Below are 20,258 nucleotides of genomic sequence, written 5' to 3'. Positions count from 1 at the left end.
TTCGAGACCATGACCCAGGATTTCACTTCAGCTGTGGTGTTTACCGACATGTGCTGTCATCGATCGCCCCGCCTGCAGTGGAAAAAGGACTCACGATGTGTGAACTTGAGATCAGGGATTAACCTCCTGTTTTCCTTTGTGAACACGGGCGACGCCCTCTAGCCACACGCTGCAGCGCACGTCATAAGCAGTGTTTGTCGAGCTCGGCTAAGCGCAGCGTCTTCCAACATGGTGCTGATACTCGCGGGGCCTCGCCGTGTTGCTGTGGACCGCTGGATTATCTGAGGGCACTAAGTGGAGCAGCCAGATTTAGTCACACTAGTTGTGTGTGCGTGTTTTTTTCTGTCTTTACATGCTAGTTTCAAGATGGTTTAAACCATTCAGTAACTCGTAACAGGGAGAAATGGCACCGCTGATACTCCGCCCCCTGCTGGCCTGGTATCAGTCTCTTTGGTATACTGACAGGTTGAAATAGACTACTGAGCTAGCTTGCGTTTGTGAGGTTCAGGACTCCCGTTTTGCTGTTGTGGCAATGTCAATGTGACTAGTCCCAGGTAGAATAACGCCCCCTGCTGTCGACCTATAGCATGCTGGCTTTTGACACAGTGCCCCCAGCTGACCTGCCTAAATAACTGCAAGAACACGTAGACCAACAGTGACTCCTCTTACCCGGAACAAGCTAGGTGACTAGCTAGTTCAGAAGGCTCTGTATGTTCTTAATGGCAGAGGTGTCATTCTTCCTATTGCAAATCGATAAATAAAAATGATTTAAAAATAACTATTTTCAAACTAAAAAGAAAATGACTAACTAATTTTGAATGGGAAAAATACTTTAAGGCAACACTTACAACAATAATATTAGCAGTTCTTGCTGGGCTATAAGACGCTAGCTAGCTAACTCACTAGTCTAGTTCATTTCAGGGATGCCCAAGAGAGCAACCACAGTGAAACAGTCCTATACCAGGCTAACTGGGGGTGCTATGTCAGTGTCAGAGCTTCCCTTCTCCGCAATACAAATCATTCATTCATTCATTCATCTTCTATACCCGCTTATTCCTATTCAGGGTCACGGGGGTCTACTGGAGCCTAGGGGCCCAATACAAATCAATCACTTGTTTAAAAAAAGGACTTTTCACTCATTTTAGAGAACAACTCCAACTGTAGTGACCTCAGATAATCCAGTGGGTCCTGACAACACGTCGACTCCTAACCACCAGCTCCAGTAGCGGCAGCAGCAGCTGGTTCAACTCATAATGGCCACAGTTATTTTTGTGCCTAAGCATGTTTAAACCCTGCGTAATTGCAAACAGCATATGCGCCCTCCGGTGACCCGTCACCATTTACAAAGACTGGACCTTTACAATCATCCACGCACGACGCAGCCAGTTGGCTTCGATTGATAGTGAGATGTGTTGGCGTGTGAAGTGTCGCAAACGACGCAGCGAGACGTGTCAGCTGTCGGGCTGGTTGGAGATGAGCCGGCAGGCAGTCTGGTCAGCGGCCGCAGCAGCAGCAGCAGCTCATCAACCTCCCTGTGACCTCTGCCTCAATCAGAGCGCACATCACTTCTCAGAAGTCCAGCCGGAATTTATAGAGGGCATTCCACCTAATTCAGAATGAGTCTAAGTCGCTGTTATCTCCTGTCTGTTATCTCACTTTTCCCCAGGTGATAAAAGATGTAAGACCCAAAGTGAAAAAGGAACTCAAAGTGGCAGTGCACACATTCTAAAACACATTGCATATAAAAGTCCTTGTAGGATACTGAAAATAAACTTTTACAAACCTTTAAAGATAGAAATAAAGAAGAATAGAAAGTTGAAAAATAGAATGACTTACAAGTGTAGTTGCATCACTTTGGTCAAGATAGGAAACAAATATATATTTTTATCTATTTATCTATATCTATATATATATCTATATATCTATGTCTTTATCTCAATATCTGTATCTATACACACACACACGTTTGCAGCTTCTTGTCAGACCCTCTACGTCGTCACAAATAACAAACTTATGGCTGGGGGTGTGGTGGCTAACCTTAGGGAGGCAATTGTGAGCCATTCCTTCCCTCTGACATCACAAAGGGCCAAATACACACTGTCTGACAAGTGGAACAAGCAATGTTTAAAGACTTCCGCATTTCTGAGGAGTCACTGTAAGACCAGACAGGCACAGGAATTAAAAGCTGTTCTTTTGCTTTGCTTTGTGCGTTTTGCTTTTGTTTCCACTCAGTCAAAGCCTTTTCCAGCTCTCAGTCACAGGGGTGATGACGGTCCCATCAGTTACTGGGCCGCCTGACTGTTGACAAGTAGAGACCGGAAGGAGGGAGAATACGCGGCGAAAATCCTCGCGGTTGACGCAAACGCGCGTCAAATCCGTTAACAACGTGACCTCCCATAGGCTGGGGGGATGCGCGCGCGCGTGTGTGTGAAAGAGAGAGAGAGAGAGAGAGTGAGAGAGAGAGAGAGCTGGTGAGGGAGGAGGTGTGGAGAGCAGCGGCAGCAGCAGCAGCAGCAGCAGCAGGTCTCACGGCAGCAGGCTGGGATGCGGACGGTCATGATGAGAGCTCCGTACAGCGCGCCCCGCGTGACGTCGCCAGGTGCGCTCGGACAGTGAGCGCGCGTCGCTCCCATGAACTTTTGGGTCCCGCAACATCTTCATCACCCCCGCCGCCAGGGACCATGAAGACCAGCCGGAAGTGCAGGACGCTGCTGTCGGTCGGCCTCAACTTCTTCGCGCTGCTCTTCTCCATCACCGCCTTCATCACCACCTACTGGTGCGTGGGCACGCAGCGGGTGCCCAAGCCCAAGTGCAGCAAGCTGCGCACGCACCAGTGCATCGACTACGGCGTGAACGAGACGGACCCCAACAAGGTGGTGTACAGCTGGGAGACCGGCGACGACCGCTTCCTCTTCCGCCAGTTCCACACCGGCATCTGGTCCTCGTGCGAGGAGAACATCCACGATGAAAGTAAGGCCAGGTGTGTGTGTGTGTGTGTGTGTGTGTGTGTGTGTGTGTGTGTGTGTGTGTGTGTGTGTGTGTGTGTGTGTGTGTTATATTTAAATACTACAGTAACTTAGGAGGCCGTGAGATAGTTTTCAGAAGATCAGAAGAGTTTACAGAGCTCAAGTTCCACCTGTTTTCTCATAACTAGTCCAACTCAACTGTAAAGTGTGTCTGCAATGACATAAAGTCGTATCCGCACATCTTCTCCAGCACATCTTCTTCTCCCTAACTGTTGGTCATATGATAGAACACAGCAAATGATTAGTGACACCAGTGGGTCACTGTCTGTTTCCTTCGCTACATTGAAACTGACAGTAAGTAACTGCGGCAGAGTTGACTGGCGATACCAGCGTCTCGTTTTCCTTGTGCTGTTGTTCCTGTCTGAGGAAAATGAACAGCCGACACGCACATCTGACGAGTGATCGCTGGAGTCCAAGTCTGACAGACTTCCAGTAGAAATCAGTCCAGTGTATTTCAGGGTAATCGCCCTGGAATATTGACATTGTGCTTAATTATTTCTGGAAACCAGCGGCTTCTGTTTTCATTCCTTCATTTCTTTATTTTTCATTGAAAATCTCCTCAACGTGCGCACAAGAGGTCAAATGAATGGGAGCATGCGGTGCAGATAGCGCAGCTCGCGGCAGGTGGCAGCCATTTGAAAGCTCAGGTCAAAGGTGAGCCGCTGCGCACGCTTTTGTCGCACGACCCGTGTACGCTGCGATTACTACACAAAGCAACACGCCTCCGTGCCTCATCGAGCGGCCCATGCGGTGTGATGGGATGGTGGGTGGGGTGGGGGTCGGGGGGGGAGTTGGGGTCTTCCAGCCGGGGCGGCTCCACTTAATGAGGGTTATGCAACAGGCGCCTTGATGAGTTTTCCCTCTAAACAGCTGTCGCCACAACTTCTCCCACCTGATTAACGAGCTCGGCACACTGCAGCAAATCCAGTGACACGGCCCCGCCCCTCCCCCCCGCACCCTCCCCGCCTGCGGCCCCCAGCGCAGTGCAGTGTGTCAGGGGTCTCTTTTCATTCCCCGTGTTCCCTCGCTGATCTGACACACTTTCCAAACACTTTCCAGACCACGCGCTGAAAGGTTGGCGGACGCCGTGCGTCTCCTCGCTCTCGGGGGTGGCGGCAAAAAAAAAAACCCAACAAAAAACGCAAAATGAGAAGCACCTGCATGAGTGGCAGCAGATGTCGGGTGGGCTTTGCCAGGGCAGCAGCTGGCGGCTGCAAAGCTGCGTTGACGACACGTCCGCCTCTTGTTCATTGTTGTGTTTGTTCTCCTCTGCTGGGACGCCGGAAATGTCGAAGAGTTGGAGAAAAAAAATTGCTTAATATTTATTTTGCAAAGCCCTGTATTGTGGTAGAAATTGTTACAGATGTGCTGTTTATGTGCGTTGCAGGTGAACGATGCCGGAGCTTCATCGACTTGGCTCCCCCTTCAGAGAAAGGTGAGTGTGGAACTCCTGGACCACCTGAACTGCCCAACATTAAAACAGGACTGAGATATTTTCACTCTACTTTCACTAAACTTATAATTTAGTATAATGCAGTAATATCCACAGCAAGCATGTAATGACGACTGAATTACCCTGTTTTGTAGATTAGCACTCACAAAGCAACAGAATTTGAGTTATTCAATTGAAAGGATGTGAGCTGGCTTTTGTGAAAACACACAATCAAGGAATGTCAAGGGTTTCCAATTTAGACTGCAGGCAGAAACTAAAAAGAAAAAAGCTCAGTCTAAAAAAATGCTGTCTGTCACTTTAAATATTCTATACAAATCCAGCATATTCAAATTTTACCAGAATCTAATTTAAGTTTTGTCCTCATTTTTCTACATCTTTCAAAACTTGAAACAAATTGCATTTGTTGCAAATATCACCGAGTGTCGCAAGTGCCACTAAAATATGTTTTGATAATTTCAGTTTTCAAAATTTTTAATTTTAAATTTGATAATTTGAAATATATATTTTCCATATCTACCTGTACACTGCACAACAGCCTAAAGACCAGTTCTAATTTTAAGTGGCGTGTCATTTTATTCTCGAAAATTAAATAAAAAGCCAATAACAACGACGTTCCGCAGACCAGCTGGACCTGGTCGGCTCTATTGATGACTGAAGATGTGGTCCAGCCCGTCTGTCCTTCACATTGCCATTGTTAAAGCTGAGAGAAAGCTGACCTCTGACCTTGGTGTGGGTGTGCAGGGATGCTGTGGCTGTCGCTGGTGTCTGAGCTGCTCTACATCGTGCTGCTGGTGGTTGGTTTCAGCCTCATGTGTCTGGAGCTCGTCCACTCCAGCAACGTCATCGACGGCCTCAAGCTCAACGCCTTCGCCGCCGTCTTCACCGTGCTCTCAGGTACGAAAGCACAAAGTGCAAATCAAAATTCATCACATTCACACATCATTCACAGCTAAGCCCACCCACAGATCTTCCCCTACCCAGATTATTGGAACAAAGTGCATATGGATTATATGACCTCTTCCTTTTTTATACATATACAATTTATCAATGCTGTGATTCAAAATAGATCCCATCCGCTTCCTTAGTTCCTTAGTTCCTTAGTTAATGAAAACCTCTTGTGGACGCAGCCAGAGACTAGAAACCATGAGAGCGGAGCAGGAGGACGAGAGCAAAGACTTTCAAATTCAAAAGTTGATGATGTGCAAAAAAAGACCAGAAAACAAATAGCAGCTGCAGTGAGCAAGAGAACTTTAAAGCTTTTTGTTTAAATGTGTGAATGCAGCAGCCAGAAGTTTCCCCCCAGTTTCCTCCAGTTTCCCCTCCAGTTTCCCCTCCAGTTTCCCTCCAGTTTCCTTCCAGTTTCCTCCAGTTTCCCTCCAGTTTCCCTCCAGTTTCCTCCAGTTTCCTCCTGTTTCCCTCCAGTTTCCTCCAGTTTCCCTCCAGTTTCCCTCCAGTTTCCTTCCAGTTTCCCTCCAGTTTCCCTCCAGTTTCCTCCAGTTTCCCCTCCAGTTTCCTCCAGTTTCCCTCCAGTTTCCCTCCAGTTTCCTTCCAGTTTCCCTCCAGTTTCCCTCCAGTTTCCTCCAGTTTCCCCTCCAGTTTCCTCCAGTTTCCCTCCAGTTTCCTCCAGTCTCCTCCCAGTTCCCTCTAATTTCCTCTACTTTCCTGTCTGTTTCCTCCAGTTTCCTCCAGTTTTCCTCCACTTTCCCTCCAGTTTCCCTCCAGTTTCCTCCAGTCTCCTCCCAGTTCCCTCTAATTTCCTCTACTTTCCTGTCTGTTTCCTCCAGTTTCCTCCAGTTTTCCTCCACTTTCCTTCCACTTTCCTCCAGTTTCCCTCCAATTTCCCTCCAGTTTTCTCCAGTCTCCTCCCAGTTCCCTCTAATTTCCTCTAGTTTCCTGTCTGTTTCCTGCAGGCCTCCTCGGGATGGTGGCTCACGTCATGTACACGCAGGTCTTCCAGGTCACGGTGAGCCTCGGCCCTCCCGACTGGAGGCCCTACAACTGGGACTACGGCTGGTCCTTCTGGTACGGAGATGATCTCACTCTCGCCTCCTACATTATTTATCATCATCATTATTGTTGTTGTTAGTTTACTGTTTCATCAGGAGAGCAGAGAGAGAGAGAGGAGGCCTTTGGCAGCGACTGGCAGCTTCCACCTCTTCTCTCGGCATCACTGTCTCTAATGAAAAAAGCCCAAAGCTCTCATGTTATGGCAGGATTAGGCTTTGGTGTCCAAAGCCCCACCACGGGCCAGATTGGGATTGCATAAGGGGATAATATTTTCGCTCATTTACAGCGAGCGCAGTATGCTGCGGAGGCTAAACAATTCTTGACCTTTTGCAGGGGCTTCGACCAACCTGAGTGAAAAAAAGTGCATGACACGCTGAATCTAAGCACGCGTGTGTGTGTGTGTGTGTGTGTGTGTGTGTGTGTGTGTGTGTGTGTGTGTGTGTGTGTGTGACACTAATCCCTGAGCAAAATATTGAGGGTCAAAATGTCAAAATGGAATCTGGACGGCAGCCCTTCACAAGAGCCGGCCCCTTAATTTATTTTTTCCATTAAATTTCACATTTTGGTTGAATTTCAGATTACAAAAAAACAAAAATAAACAAAGCCCCTCCCCTCTCTGTGTCCTCCTCCAGCATGGCCTGGGCCTCCTTCACCTGCTGCATGGGCGCCTCGGTCACCACCATCAACTCTTACACCAAGACCGTCATCGAGTTCCGGCACAAGCGCAAGACCTTCGAGCAGAGCATCCGCGAGGAGCACGCCCGCGAGGCCTTCGGATACTTCCGCGAGCGCTCCGTGCTCTCCATCTCCAAGACGGTGGACGTTTACTCCTGCCAGACCCCCCAGAGCGGCAGGAAGACCCCCATACCGGCTGACTCTCTGGACCTGAGCGACATCGCGGGCTCCCTGGGGGAGGAGCAGTGTTGAGACAAGACCCAGACGCTGAATCTGAAGGTCGTTCAGACGCTTTTATTTCTCATCCTGATGGGCTGCAGTGGACCAGTTTCGCTGTGCAATTCGAATTAGCAAAAAAAAAAAAAACTGCACATTTAGCCCTCTGTTTACAACCCCCCTGCAAAAAAGACTAAATTTTAGCTTCTTGTTGGAACTGATGATTTTAAGAGGCTGGTGTCCGAGGGCAGAAGGATCACCTGGTTAGGGCCACTGCCACCAACCATCAGTGATCTTCGTGACATCACAAAGGGCTCATTTTGCGGTTTAGCACCCACTTCCCGCTGAGGCTGAGATGTCACCTTCCATGTTGTTTGGAAGCTGTGGCAATGCCACCTGTGGCATCAACACCAGGCCTGGGGGTGTTGCCGGATACCCTTTGTGACATCACAAAGGGTTCCTTTTACAACGGATGGATGGACTTTTCTCATTCCCTGAATCACGATGATGGGCTCCAGACACAGAACACTGGTGCAGTGATTCAGTTTTCAATCTGCCTTAATTGTGTTTTCGCAAACATCAGCAGAGCCAGAAAAGGAGAAGACAATGTGGACAGCGTCACTTGGTGGTTTGAACAGAACTGTTTGTAAATTGGAGAACAATGTGCCTTGGTGGACTAACTGTACAGTTTTTGGAATTTGTGTGTTTGATGTTTTTGTATATAGTATGATTGTGACAAATTGTGTTTGTTTTATCAATTTCTTTTTTTTCTTTTCCCCCCAAAAAAACTCAAATAAGGACTGGCATATCAACTTTGACAGCCAATATATTTTGACCAGTCTTTAGTTGAATAAGTAATTTCTCAAATCAAAGTTGTGAAAATATTCATATTAAAGTCTCAGTCCAAAAATATGTATATGTATGTTTTCGGTTTCTCTGACATAACCATAGAGTTCATTGCAGATTGTTTTTTTCCCCCTGTTTGTCTTAACTTTAAAACATACCCATCATGCAATCTGCTTATTGATTGGTTGTCTGACTCAAGGAGGATTGAGCAGAAGGTGGACTCGAGTGCAAAGAGTCAAAAATATTAACAAGTAAATATTCTGTTTGCATCAAGCATGTGTGAACAATAAATTCTATTCTGGATAAAAAAGGTGTTGCATTTCCCCATATATGAATACTTTGGATTCTTTGTTTAGTTTAGATAATACACTGATAGGATTACATTTAATCATGTGCAGACTTATTCAATCCAGCTGCTTGAACATAAACCCATTAGTCAGCTTCCTCTGTGCTGTACAAATATCCATCAGTAGAAATTACATCAATGCTCAATTTCCTCCAAAACATAAATTTGCCCCTGCTGTGGCCACCCCGTGTTTTCATTATTTATCTAAAAAAACATTTAATTGAATTGTTGATAACAGACAAGGAATAAATAAATACTATGGTTTTGTCTCATTAATTGTGCTGTTTAAATTAGCGAACATGTGTGACATCAATATCAGGGTGTTTTGGTCTGTTGGTTAATGAATCAAATATTTAAACATTGCAGACGCAGATTGGATGAAGGTCCATGTTTCTTCAAACAAAAGAATGTTGAAGAAGCAACAAGGTGTAACAATGCACTGTAGGGGGCAGTATTGATCTAACAAACTGTAAAATGCAGATTTACATGATGGCGGCCTCCTGCTTTTAGCAGAGCCTGCTGCTGCTACTGGTGTGTTGCACCTCGCAGGTGCACCGTGGGCGGAGAAAATCAGTGCAACCAGGAGCACCTGGCTGGGCTGCCAGACAGAGAGGACTCGACTCAGCGTGGAGCTGCAGCAGCCTGTCGACGGTCTGCTGTTCTCTCCTGCTGCTGCTGCTGCTACTGGTCTACTTCCTCGGCGTCGTGCTCCAGTTTAGCAGACTCAGGCCTGGTTCTTTGATTAAATTGTTGCACCTCACAACCAGTGTTGGTGAGTAATCTATTACTAAGTAATCCACTACTGTAATTAAACTACTTTTTTAGTAATTGAGTAATGTAGCGGGATTACTGTGGCAAAATTGGTAATTATAACATAATCGCTTTAACAAGTAACGATTCCATTACATTTCTGAAATATTTTGCAAGCTAAAAATGTCTTATAATCCACAAAATGAAGGAATGAAATTTAGAAAAACAACCAAAAACAACAATGTCGCAAATTGATGATGCAGCCATGCATGCAACGTCATTGATATGCGATGACGCACCAAAACAAGCATGGCGGTGGCAAAAGAAAAAACAGCGATTGCTGGAAATACAAACATTATTTTCAGTTCATCTCGTCTAAATCAAAGGATATTGTGGTTCGTTGTACTTTATGTGCAGGAAACAAGACGTTCTCAACTGTTACTGTTGCGGAAAAGAGCAAAGATGCCGATGCAGGAATACTGAGAGAATAAGTAATTTAATGAACAGACAAATAAAAGATCGGAGCTCCGAGGCACAAACACAATACAACCAACAGAACAGATGCAACAAGTGCAACAGCTCAAATGAATGCAAGTGCAAAGAGGAAAGGAAAGAGAAGGGCTTTTATACAGTGGACCGGGAGGGGACAAGATAAGGGAGAAGGAGGTCCTTTATCCCTTGGACTGGGAAGGATGAGGATAGGGAAAGGGGAGGGGAGGATGAGAGGAGACAAAAAAATGAATACATCACCCTGGCGGGCCACGAGGAGAATGTCTCGAGACGGTTATACAGTGAGACATAACAGATTACACGGATGCCAAGAATACTTATTTTCCATTACAGTTACTTTATCTTTTTTTTTTTTTTTAACTAAAGTAAATAGTAATTAGTAATTGATTACTTATGAAGCAAAGTAGTTAAAGAAGTAATTAGATTACTTTTATGGAGTAATCTCACAACACTCAGCACCCATGGAGTGAAATGCTGATTTCACTGTCACACTAAATGACTGTGAATGCTGTGAAACTCTTGGTTCACCGAGGTCCTCCTGCTTCTTGTCATGTCTGTGACATCATCTGCGGTAAGTTAGCGATCAGTAGGATCAGTGCTGCCGGTTTATGTTGATAAAAAGTTTGGATTCACAAAGACACTTTTTTAACAGAGTTAAGAACAACTATTCATTTTATTCATTTGATTGTGACGTTTTTTTTTTATATACATGAACTGGATCATGCTGCATACATGGCATGAAATCACACCAAGTGGATGCATTGTGGGAGTAAATAGTTCTTATTTCAGGACATTTAAGTTGAGTATACAGTATATACAGGTGGTGCCCTGAGAGGTGGACCTGCACTCTCTTCTATGAGCACCACCAGCAGCAGCAGCAGCAGCAGCGGTGCATGGATATTCACCTCCTCCTCTGTGATGCTACACGACTCTAATGTTGATTCAATGACAGTAAAGTCCAAGAGTCGATTGTGTGATCCATCGAGTCCCCATTCACGTCCTCAGAGTTCAGTAACCGTCGTCGAATTCGTTCTGGGCCTGCTGCCGCGCCAGCATGGCCTGTATGAGGGCGCTGGAGCCTCCCGCCGGCGCCACCCCCTGCCGCGGCTCCTCTGCTCTCTGCATGACTCGCCTCATGACGGCGGATGGCGATAAACGTTCCATGTCGTCGTCATAGTCGCTCTGCTCGGCTCTCCGCCTGGCCAGCAGGGCCTGCGCCAGGGCTCCAGGGGGCGCCGACGTCCGCTGGAGATCCGCCTCCTGCTGCTCGATACTCTGGCGGGACAGCATGGCCTGTATCAGAGCGCTGGGGGTGAAGATGTCGGAGGGGGTGGGACCTCCACCCGCTCTGTATCCTCCTTCTTTTTCTTCTTCTAGCGTCCTCTGGGCGAGTAAAGCCTGGACCAGGGCGCTTGAGCCTGAGGGGAAGTTGTTGCCTGGCTCGTTGGTTTTGTGCTGCAGGACGGGAGAGAGGAGGCGAGAGGTGAGGCGAGGTGAGGTGGACAGTGAGATTTCAGCAGAGAAGCGGTGAACAAACCTCTTTTGGTCTCTTGTGTCTCGGTTTTTTGTCTGTATTGTCAGAATTATGAAGTTTCTGCAGCTTTTCCAACAAGAAGGTCTTGTCTTTTCCCTCCTGAGGAAGGAGTGGAGTGCAAAAGTAAAGCAGGAGATCAGCGAACTTCTCATCAGTGAAACCATTATAAATATGAGGGAAAGTCAGTGTGCGCCACCGAGTGACGGCGCGGATTTGAAGATTGAAGTAAAAATGCACTCACATTTACGATTTGTCGTCGGAGTCGAACAATAAGTAACTTGCGACCTTCAATGACATGCCAGATGATGTATACAGCGACTCTGAAGGTTGGACAAGAAAAAGTTTCTGATAAAAGGTCAAAAGGTTGTTTTTTTCAATTTGCTGTGTCCATGAACACGAAAAAAAATAAACTATCATACGTTAGCGTTAGCTGCCTGCTGTTGACTAACAGCATTGTCTGCACTTTGCACTTACATAACGAGGAGCGTGATGAAAAAGTAGAAGACTTCACTCCTGATGATGTTTCTGTATATCCAGACGACCCAATCAGAACCCGGGATCTCTTTCAGACCGTCTATCCAGCTGTCCACCACGCTGAAGATGTTGCTGAGTCCCCGGAAGGGACCGCACTGCTTGGAGGGGGTCAGGCTGCGGAGCGGAAGGCACCAAACGGAAGAGGTTTGGACTGGTAAAATCCTTTTTTCGTTCTTTATGCAGCTCTGCTTGCAACGCTAATGCGTTTCAGTACCTCCAGGCAGAGTAGGCCACGATGGACAGGGCGCCGACGAAGAAGGGGAAGAAGAGGAACGCGATCAGAATGGTTTGCATCTGGGCCGCTCGGCCCGTGTGCCGCGGAGGCTGGCAGTTCATGGTGATGCTGACCTGCAGCAGCGAGGACAAATGAATTTTTTTTAATGTCAAAAGGCACAAGAGCTTGTATGAAGCTAAACGTCAGAGCTGTTTCTCTCCATTTAGCCGGTTGATGAAATATTCATCGACGCTGCATCCAGCCTGGCTCAAGTTACCATTCATACGCCCCTCTGGGATTGATTAGCTTTGCCTCCTTTAATACAAACAAAAGGCAGAGGGGGGAGGAGGGGGCACGCCGCAAATCCGAAATCCCATTTGATTCTCAGCGAGGCTCATATTAGAGCGCACTGCCGCGGTGGTGAAAGCGCGGCTATTAATTATTGAACCAGGTGCACAAACAGAGTAACAGGATCTGGGGCGTTGTGCGAGTCCACGGGAGCGTGCAAATCATCGCAGCTCTCCGACACGTCGACGGGGACCTCGAGCAAACAGGCCGTTTACCTTCTTCAGGTAAAACAGGAGCAAGAACTTAAGAGTCTGGATGACGGGCAGCAAGGGAGAGAAGAAGATTCCAAGCCTTTGGAGAGGAGGGGAAAGAAAAAAAATAGAGTCAAGGTTGGTGCTTAAAACCAAGATTTAAGACTTTAATCCCAACTGAGCGAGGATAGATGTGGCTCACCAGGACAGAGTCTGAGCGTAGATGAGTTCAATGACGTTCCTGGCGACGTCAAACTCTGGGACCCCCAGCTGCGGTAAGAACCTGGTGCCAATCACACTGTCGCAGGAGGAATTAATAACACCATGCGTGTTAAGAAGTTTCTTAATAAAAAGAAGAAATGAACACACTCTTGGCGCTGAACTCACTTGCTGAGAAACTCCCCGAAGAAAGAACCCAGCATCAGGAATAAGAAGTCAAATATGACCAGGCGGTACAGAGCCTGTCCCACAAAGGACTCCCAGCACTGCGGAAAGCACTTTTAATTAGTCAAGCGGCAGGAGGACACGGATGAGCAGTCCGTTTGAAGACGCGGATCTGATGAAGTGTTCGTACCGAAAACTTGTCGGCCACCTCTTGCATCCAGTAATAACACAGGATGCCCAGAATGAACATCCTGAGCAACACATTTCTGTGGAGGTGAACAAAAATACATATATTTCAAATGGCAAACACAACTAACATCTATCCATCCATCTACTGTATCTATCTATCCATCTACTGTATATATCTATCCATCTATCTATCTATCTATCTATCTATCTATCTATCTATCTATCTATCTATCTATCTGTCTGTCTATCTGTCTATCTGTCTATCTATCTATTTTTCTATCTATCCATCTACTGTATCTATCTATCCATCTACTGTATCTAACTATCTATCTATCTATCTATCTATCTATCTATCTATCATCTGTCTATCTATCTATCTATCTATTTATCTATCTATCTATCTATCTATCTATCTATCTATAGTCAGTATTTACGCAAGCAGCAGTAAACAGAGGGCTAACGGTGCTATTTATTTAGCATCGTTAGGGTTTATTTTGCCGGGTAATAAACCCTGCTGCCCTGGAGTCTTATATCATTATTATTATTGTGTACTATCGAAACATCTGCTCAACAGTGGAAAAAAATTTTTTTGGACTGCTTTAAAATTTTTGTGTGTTTGTGTTTCAAAAGGTTTGGCTGCATCATAGGCACACAAACAAATGGAAATAATTTAGTTGTTTATTATTAATAAGGCAAAACAAGAAAACAAAATTGTTGTAGTTGTGTTACTCTTGCACTCTGGATGTGTTGCATGTGGGTAAAGTTGGTGACTGCATTCAAATAAACTGCACTTGGAGACTTTAGACTTAAGCGCAATGCACTGCGTTACAAATGCACGAGGCGTACAAAAACATTTTTTCCCCTCCATGGTATTTATGGCCCCATATTTATCTCTTTCTCTGTGGGAAGTTTCCAACCTGATGACCAGCACGTAGATCTGCCTGCTTTGGCTGGAGTAGATCTCAAACTTGTTGAAGAGGGAGTAGAAGAATGGGACCACCAGGTTGATCAGAGACACCATGAAGGGGACCAGGAGGGTCTTTGCTTCCTGGAGCGGTGACCAGTTGGAGACGTCGGTCATGTGCTGCAATAACAGCGCAAACGTGTGAGCAATAAAGTCGATGAAAGAACATACTGCGTCACTATCAGCAAGTACGTGGACAGCACTTAATGATATATTAGGATTTATTGTGGTTCACATTACACAGTGTGAGAGGTTATCATGCACAATTACCCGATCACGTCATCATTAATTGCTGCATTGTTGCACTAATGATTAATAAGACCTTTCTTATCCTTGCTTCTTAATAATAACAATAATCTTTGCATATCAGTGATTTTGCATCTGTCTGTCAAGTACAAGTAGTCAACAAACACTCTTTGGTCGCTGCCCGCCAGCTCCTGCTCTCGCCTACCTGCTGCTCGTACTGGCAGAGGAAGTAGATGCCGGCGGCGCAGCCGAAGGCCAGGCCTGTGGAGAGGAGCCAGGAGCCCAGGTGAACCCCGTACTGCTTCAGCAGCTCGGAGACCGTCAGCCTCTCTCTCTGCATCTTCTCTGACAGAGACTCCTGAGGAAGCGCAGAGATTGGTTTCACACTCGGCGTCATCTTGATCTTCCAGTTTGTTTTGAAGAGTCCATATTTGGATGTGTGGGTGGTCCCGAAGTCATGAGGTGAACAATGATTGGAGCATTTAGTAGCAAACTGTTCCGCCCATTCGCTGGTGAACTAAATACAGTTGGCTACTAAACTTAAGTCTAACCACAACTTCAGGGCCATTGTCATGCAAGATTAGATCAAGTCAGAAATATTTGCTTTCACTGATTTAAAAAAAAAAAAAAATTATCATTAATTTTTTTTTACCAGTATTTACTTTCCTGTATCTTTTTTTTTTTTTTTGGCTTCTTGCAACCAACTTTGGCGGCCTCTGCTGGTCAAATGTTAGTTTTCATGTTTTTGATACTTGCACATTGGCCTCTGTTTTGAAACTGGAAGCTCTGCCCATCTTTTTATACAGTCAGTGGTAGCACGCAGTTTTTGATGGTGTTTAATGACATATTTGCCCGGCCTTAAATACCTTGAGCTGAACACGCAGGTTGTTCTTGAGCTGCCTCACGGCTTTCTCGTTGATGACGCTGAAATCCCAGCTGCACAGGAGCTGCCAGGCACTGCTGGAGGCCGAGTTGACCAGCACGTAGTTCCTCATGAACGACCTGGCCATGCTGCGCAAAAAGAGAGATTTGATCTCTATGATGTCTGAAGTCTATGTTTGCTATTTTCCCGTAATCAAAACACATGCGGTCAGCAGAGGTTAATGAGTGACGCTCTTCTAAAAGTCAGACGTGCCAACCTGAATATGAGCACAATTCCACACAGCACCATGTAAGCGGAAATGGTGAAGAAGTAGGCCAGCTGCATGTCGTAGTCCACCAGGCCGGCCAGGGTTTCATTGCTGTAGCTGCCGTAGTACATGACGGTGAAGTTAAAGTAACCCTGCACACACACAAACACACACAAAGCCACAAATAACATAACATAAAATAACATCAAATAAAACAAATAAAAGTAAAATCTCAATAATAGTTTCAACCTAATCTTGTCCCCATTTTTCTGATCAACCAAGCCTTCTCTTGTATCCCATAAAAATACCCAAAATAATCTCCAGAGAAAATATTTAACCCTGTGTTTACAACCTCCTTTAAAAATTGTTTTTGCTACTTTGTGGACTTTCCACCTGTTTGAATGTGAATGAAAACAATGTGGTCAGCAGAGAGGCAGAGGGTTTCAGCACCCGGCAGTGTGAGGTATCAGTGCCCTCTGTGACATCACAAAGGGCTTGTTTGTCCCTGTCAGAACCATGTGTTACAGCTCAAGGCTATCTGTAAAGAGGGGGCAGCAAATGATGCACTTGTCTCATCCCTGGGGAATGCACTGACAATGAGCCGTCTTGACACCATGTGATGACTGACAAGGATGAACGCTAACAATGAAGGTGTTGACAAAAAAAAATATCCAAGTGACAAAAAAGACTTTTACAACTGTGAGGGAAAACTGTGAAGATGATCAGTTGGGTTCTTGAGATACCTCTTTGTCAAACTGTACAGCTTTGAAGAGATACATCTCCTGATCTCTATGGCTCTAAATTAGTCAAAACATTCTGAAGATTACAGTAAATAAGGATCCCAGGGATCAACTGAATGAGAGATAAGAGTTGCTGCTCACCGCGCCAGTGAGGAGCTCCAGCCCCCTGAAGCTCACGTTGGCCGGCACGTTGGGTGAAGGGTCGAACACGAGCAGCGGGATGGTGATGAAGCCGAAGTTGATGAGGAAAGAGAAGAGATTGAAGAGGAGGAGCCACTTGAGGAAGAGGAAGTACGAAAGGACGCTGCTGCCGAAGGTGCCTCCGATCTCCTTCAAGGTGCCCTGCCATAACTGCAGCACCTGGTGGGCCGACTTCAGGCCGTAGCCCAGCCTGCGGAGAGACTGAGGGGTGGGAGGCGGCTTCGGTCAACACACCAGGCTCAGTCAGCCTCATAGTCAGCACACCAATGGCCGGGAAGCTCACCAGCGACACGGTGTCAGTGAAGTCAGCGCAGCACGTCAACTTGTGAGAATCTTGGGCCGACTTGAAGGCCAGTACTTGACTCCTGCGGACGACAAATTTAAGCGTCATCCTGCTCATAATCTGATGCAAACAGGGAAGCAAGAGAGTCTAGACCAGCAAATAAACATCCATGTTTGTGTTAAAAGGCAATAGAAAGTCAATTCATACTTATTAAAGCCAATGCAAGTATGACTCATAATTGTCATACATATGTATAACAACCTGTTTGCATTGTTATTGATGAGAATCACAAAGACCAGCTCAGAAGTGTAAGTAAATTTATTTCTAAACACACAATATATTCAATAGCCAGTTTATTTAATAATTTAGCTGTGAGAGCAAAGTATGATGTTTCTTCTCAGGAAGAACTCAACACTGTAATGGGCTGTATGAATGCGGTTACCAGAATTGTGTGATTAAAGCTACTAGTGAATTAGTGAGGTCTTGAGAGGGGGTTTATGGTCCCCATGACCGCTTCCCTTGCTCTTGCATTGAGACACCACAAATTGTCTCCGTTGAACCCTTGTTTTATGGTTCTTAGCCGAGTGTAATGGTTAACTTTGAGCCGGACAAAGCTTGCGTGCCCTCATTAATCTTCACCGCTTGCAACACACCGGATATTTTGCTTCTCCTCGAAGCTCTTCGGGAGGTCCCGGATGGCTCGGACTCGCTCTTGTGTGGACAGGGCCACCAGCTCCTTAACCAGGTCTTGTTCCTCTGTCAAATGTCAGGTAACAAAAAAAAGAAGAAAAAAATGTCACATTTGCGCAGGAATGCACTCAAAAAGGCAAAATTAGGCATCCGCAGTGGTTACCGTTCTCCAATTCGTCCACAATGGCGTTCTCCGTAATGGTGCAGTGGGCGTAGTTGGCGTCAGGGAACATGCTCGTCCTTCTCCTTGCCATTCCCCTCCACCTTACACTCATGGTACCTGGATACACAAGGCCACAACACATGGGGTTTTGAGTTGACAAACTTGTGAGTACACCACACCAATATAAGTTGGGAGAGGCCAGGACAGGCTAACATGACCGACTTCAAGTGATACTAGTAAACTTTACAAACTTGAATCTGTTGTCTCAGTCTTATCCAGTGATACAGTATATCGGTCCCTATTTTTTTATTATTATTTTTTTTTTAGACCAATTACCATTCTGGGCTAATGTTAACGCTGACAAGGACAAAGTTGAAAGACACGTAGAGTGGATGATATTTATGTTGTTTTTTTTGACTTTCAGCAAACTTCTGAACTAATTTTTCACAACACATTGATATGTAAAACTGACATGGCACATCCATGTGGTATTTCACTGCACACAAAAACCTTGCAGGCTTCTAAGATGTTAGCGAGCGCGCTTAGCTCGGTATGCTCATAGCAGAAAAAATAGACAAGAGAAGACGTAGCAGATGGAAAGAAAGCAAAGATAAGTGAGACAAGTGTGAATTCCCACTTCAGGGTGCTGGGCAGGCAATCAAGGTTATACAGTACTATACTAGACCAGCTTAAAAAAAAAACTATGATATCAAAGTGTGACTAGTGGTAACAAGTTAGAAAAGTGTACAGTAAGCCAACAAAATAGGCAACTGTAAATTATTTTTATGTTTCGTTTGACATGTGACTTTTTTTTTTTTAAGGCAACTGTTTTTCCACAACTGTCGAAGGCTCACAGCCAAATAACTAGAAAACCCCTCAGATGGGGATTTGTTTTTTCTGCTTCATCTGCCTGGTTGCTCTTCCTTGTAGGCGTTAATCATTTCCCTGCTTTGCCTCCACTAAAGAGGCGTCATAAATAGCAAGCGGTTGTCGAGAGGCATGCGCATGAACGTCCACATTGATCTGAAAGCACAATCTAGAAATGCTTTTTGCTGCCAGCCCAAAGGACTGACCACTGACAGGGCTTTCTGTTCTAAGAACAAGCCATTAGCATTAAAGTTTGTTCTGCTTACCTGACATTGAAGAAGGTTTTCGAACTTCCCGAGCACTGTGAGAGTCATCTGGGATGTGAAACACATTGTGATCTGTGGACACAAATGCCAACACAGGTGTCACTTGGCAACACACACAGAGAAACAAAATCTGCTGTTAGCCAGCTATCAGGATAATGCTGCGGCTTTTCCCTTCAGCAGACCTGTCAGTTCAGATCTCCATTGTGAGATAACTAAAAAAAAAATAGATGAATTTAAGATAAACTCATAATTGAGATTGTGGTGTATCTATTTGTCTTATTTTCCTGGAAAATGTACTGAAATAAATTGAAAAATTTCTTTCAGTGTCTGTTGTCCAAGACGCTCTGAGATGCTGCACCAACTTGCGTCTCATTGGCTGAGGCCATTTACTAAGATAAGGTAAGAGGAGATAAGATATGCTTTATTGTCTGTCTCAAGGGCCCCACGAACTCATTCAATTCCCATCACAACATAATGAAAGCAACATTTTTTCTTACAAGTTATATTGTCTGCTTTTGAGCTAAGCTGAGGAACGGTGAATTCCTTGGTTTGATAAGACTTTGCAGGAACTCTGTGCTAACGAAGCATGCAACGTCATGACAATGCTAACGTTGGCAACAATATGTAACCCAGCACCAATGAAAACATTTTTGATTGACATTGAACATTTTTCAATTATCTGTTTTATTAAAAACCCCAGTAAAAATAAATAAATACACAACAACCCCAAAATGTCAGTGATGAGTTAAACTCAGAAATGAAAATTTATACGCTTCCGTGATATTATACTGAAAACCTTATAGGATTTCCAATTGAAACACATAATCAAAAATGTAATTTGCTGACTGTGTGTCTGTGTTCCAAAGACACACTCGATTTGTCCACTCACCACCGGTGTCACGCTGCATTCCAGAACTGGGGTGTCGAGCTGGGATCGGACCCATGGGGATGTTGTCTCTGCCCCCCCAGCCGTCTTCCCTCCAGCCACCCGAGGGTGCTCGTCGCGGGACGTCATTGCCACCTCCGGCCCGACCCGATGAGTAGAACGCGTCCTCCCTCCGGCCGCGCCAGCCCTGCTCTTCCCCGGCGTAGGGGTTACTGTAGGGGGCCTGACTGGGAAACCTGGGCCCATGTGTGAAGTTAAAGATGCTTAAAACGAAGGCAACAAACAAGCTTGTCCAGAGAAAGACTGTCAAAATGTCTTTGTTCCTTAAAAGCCGGAGCACTGCACTGAGAAAACTTTTGAGTAGTTTTGCCAATTAATGCAACTAGATTTAAAAAAAAATATTCTTAACTATTTTTCAGCCAAAAAAATTAGCAATCATCACTTTGGATGTAGGATGTGTGGATGATCAAACTACCCTGGTATCTTTAGAATATATTACATAACAATGTTGTATTTTGCCCTTTCCTTAATATAATATACACATCACACTTTTAAAAAAGTTTTAAAACAAGACTCATTTTCTGTCATTGTTTTTATGT

General features: G+C 45.3%; 2 protein-coding genes across 2 annotated transcripts; one reads left to right on the top strand and one right to left on the bottom strand.

Annotated features, from left to right (window-relative positions):
- Positions 1 to 2,510: 2,510 nt before the first annotated feature.
- On the top strand, positions 2,511 to 8,481 carry LOC142896541 (germ cell-specific gene 1-like protein). The gene is made up of 5 exons (XM_076038250.1): positions 2,511 to 2,970; positions 4,414 to 4,461; positions 5,221 to 5,373; positions 6,390 to 6,501; positions 7,119 to 8,481. The coding sequence occupies exons 1-5, from the start codon at positions 2,682 to 2,684 to the stop codon at positions 7,411 to 7,413; spliced, it is 897 nt and encodes a 298-aa protein (XP_075894365.1). The 5' UTR covers positions 2,511 to 2,681; the 3' UTR covers positions 7,414 to 8,481.
- Positions 8,482 to 10,796: 2,315 nt separating this feature from the next.
- tmc5 (transmembrane channel like 5) lies at positions 10,797 to 19,737 on the bottom strand. Its single transcript, XM_076038192.1, has 19 exons — positions 19,663 to 19,737; positions 18,774 to 18,845; positions 17,641 to 17,757; positions 17,441 to 17,543; positions 16,788 to 16,869; positions 16,445 to 16,705; positions 15,573 to 15,715; positions 15,300 to 15,444; positions 14,639 to 14,791; positions 14,141 to 14,307; positions 13,225 to 13,300; positions 13,038 to 13,135; positions 12,853 to 12,948; positions 12,675 to 12,750; positions 12,112 to 12,245; positions 11,838 to 12,011; positions 11,605 to 11,683; positions 11,367 to 11,462; positions 10,797 to 11,284 (listed from the first exon to the last, which is right to left on the bottom strand). The coding sequence occupies exons 1-19, from the start codon at positions 19,715 to 19,717 to the stop codon at positions 10,838 to 10,840; spliced, it is 2,574 nt and encodes an 857-aa protein (XP_075894307.1). The 5' UTR covers positions 19,718 to 19,737; the 3' UTR covers positions 10,797 to 10,837.
- Between the last annotated feature and the right edge of the window lie 521 nt (positions 19,738 to 20,258).

This window comes from Nelusetta ayraudi, unplaced genomic scaffold (assembly GCF_046127955.1).
Source record: "Nelusetta ayraudi isolate G7.1 ecotype Tasmania unplaced genomic scaffold, CSIRO-AGI_Nayr_v1 ptg000004l, whole genome shotgun sequence".
Taxonomy (NCBI): domain Eukaryota; kingdom Metazoa; phylum Chordata; class Actinopteri; order Tetraodontiformes; family Monacanthidae; genus Nelusetta; species Nelusetta ayraudi.
This window is presented reverse-complemented; position numbering and strand designations above follow the sequence as displayed.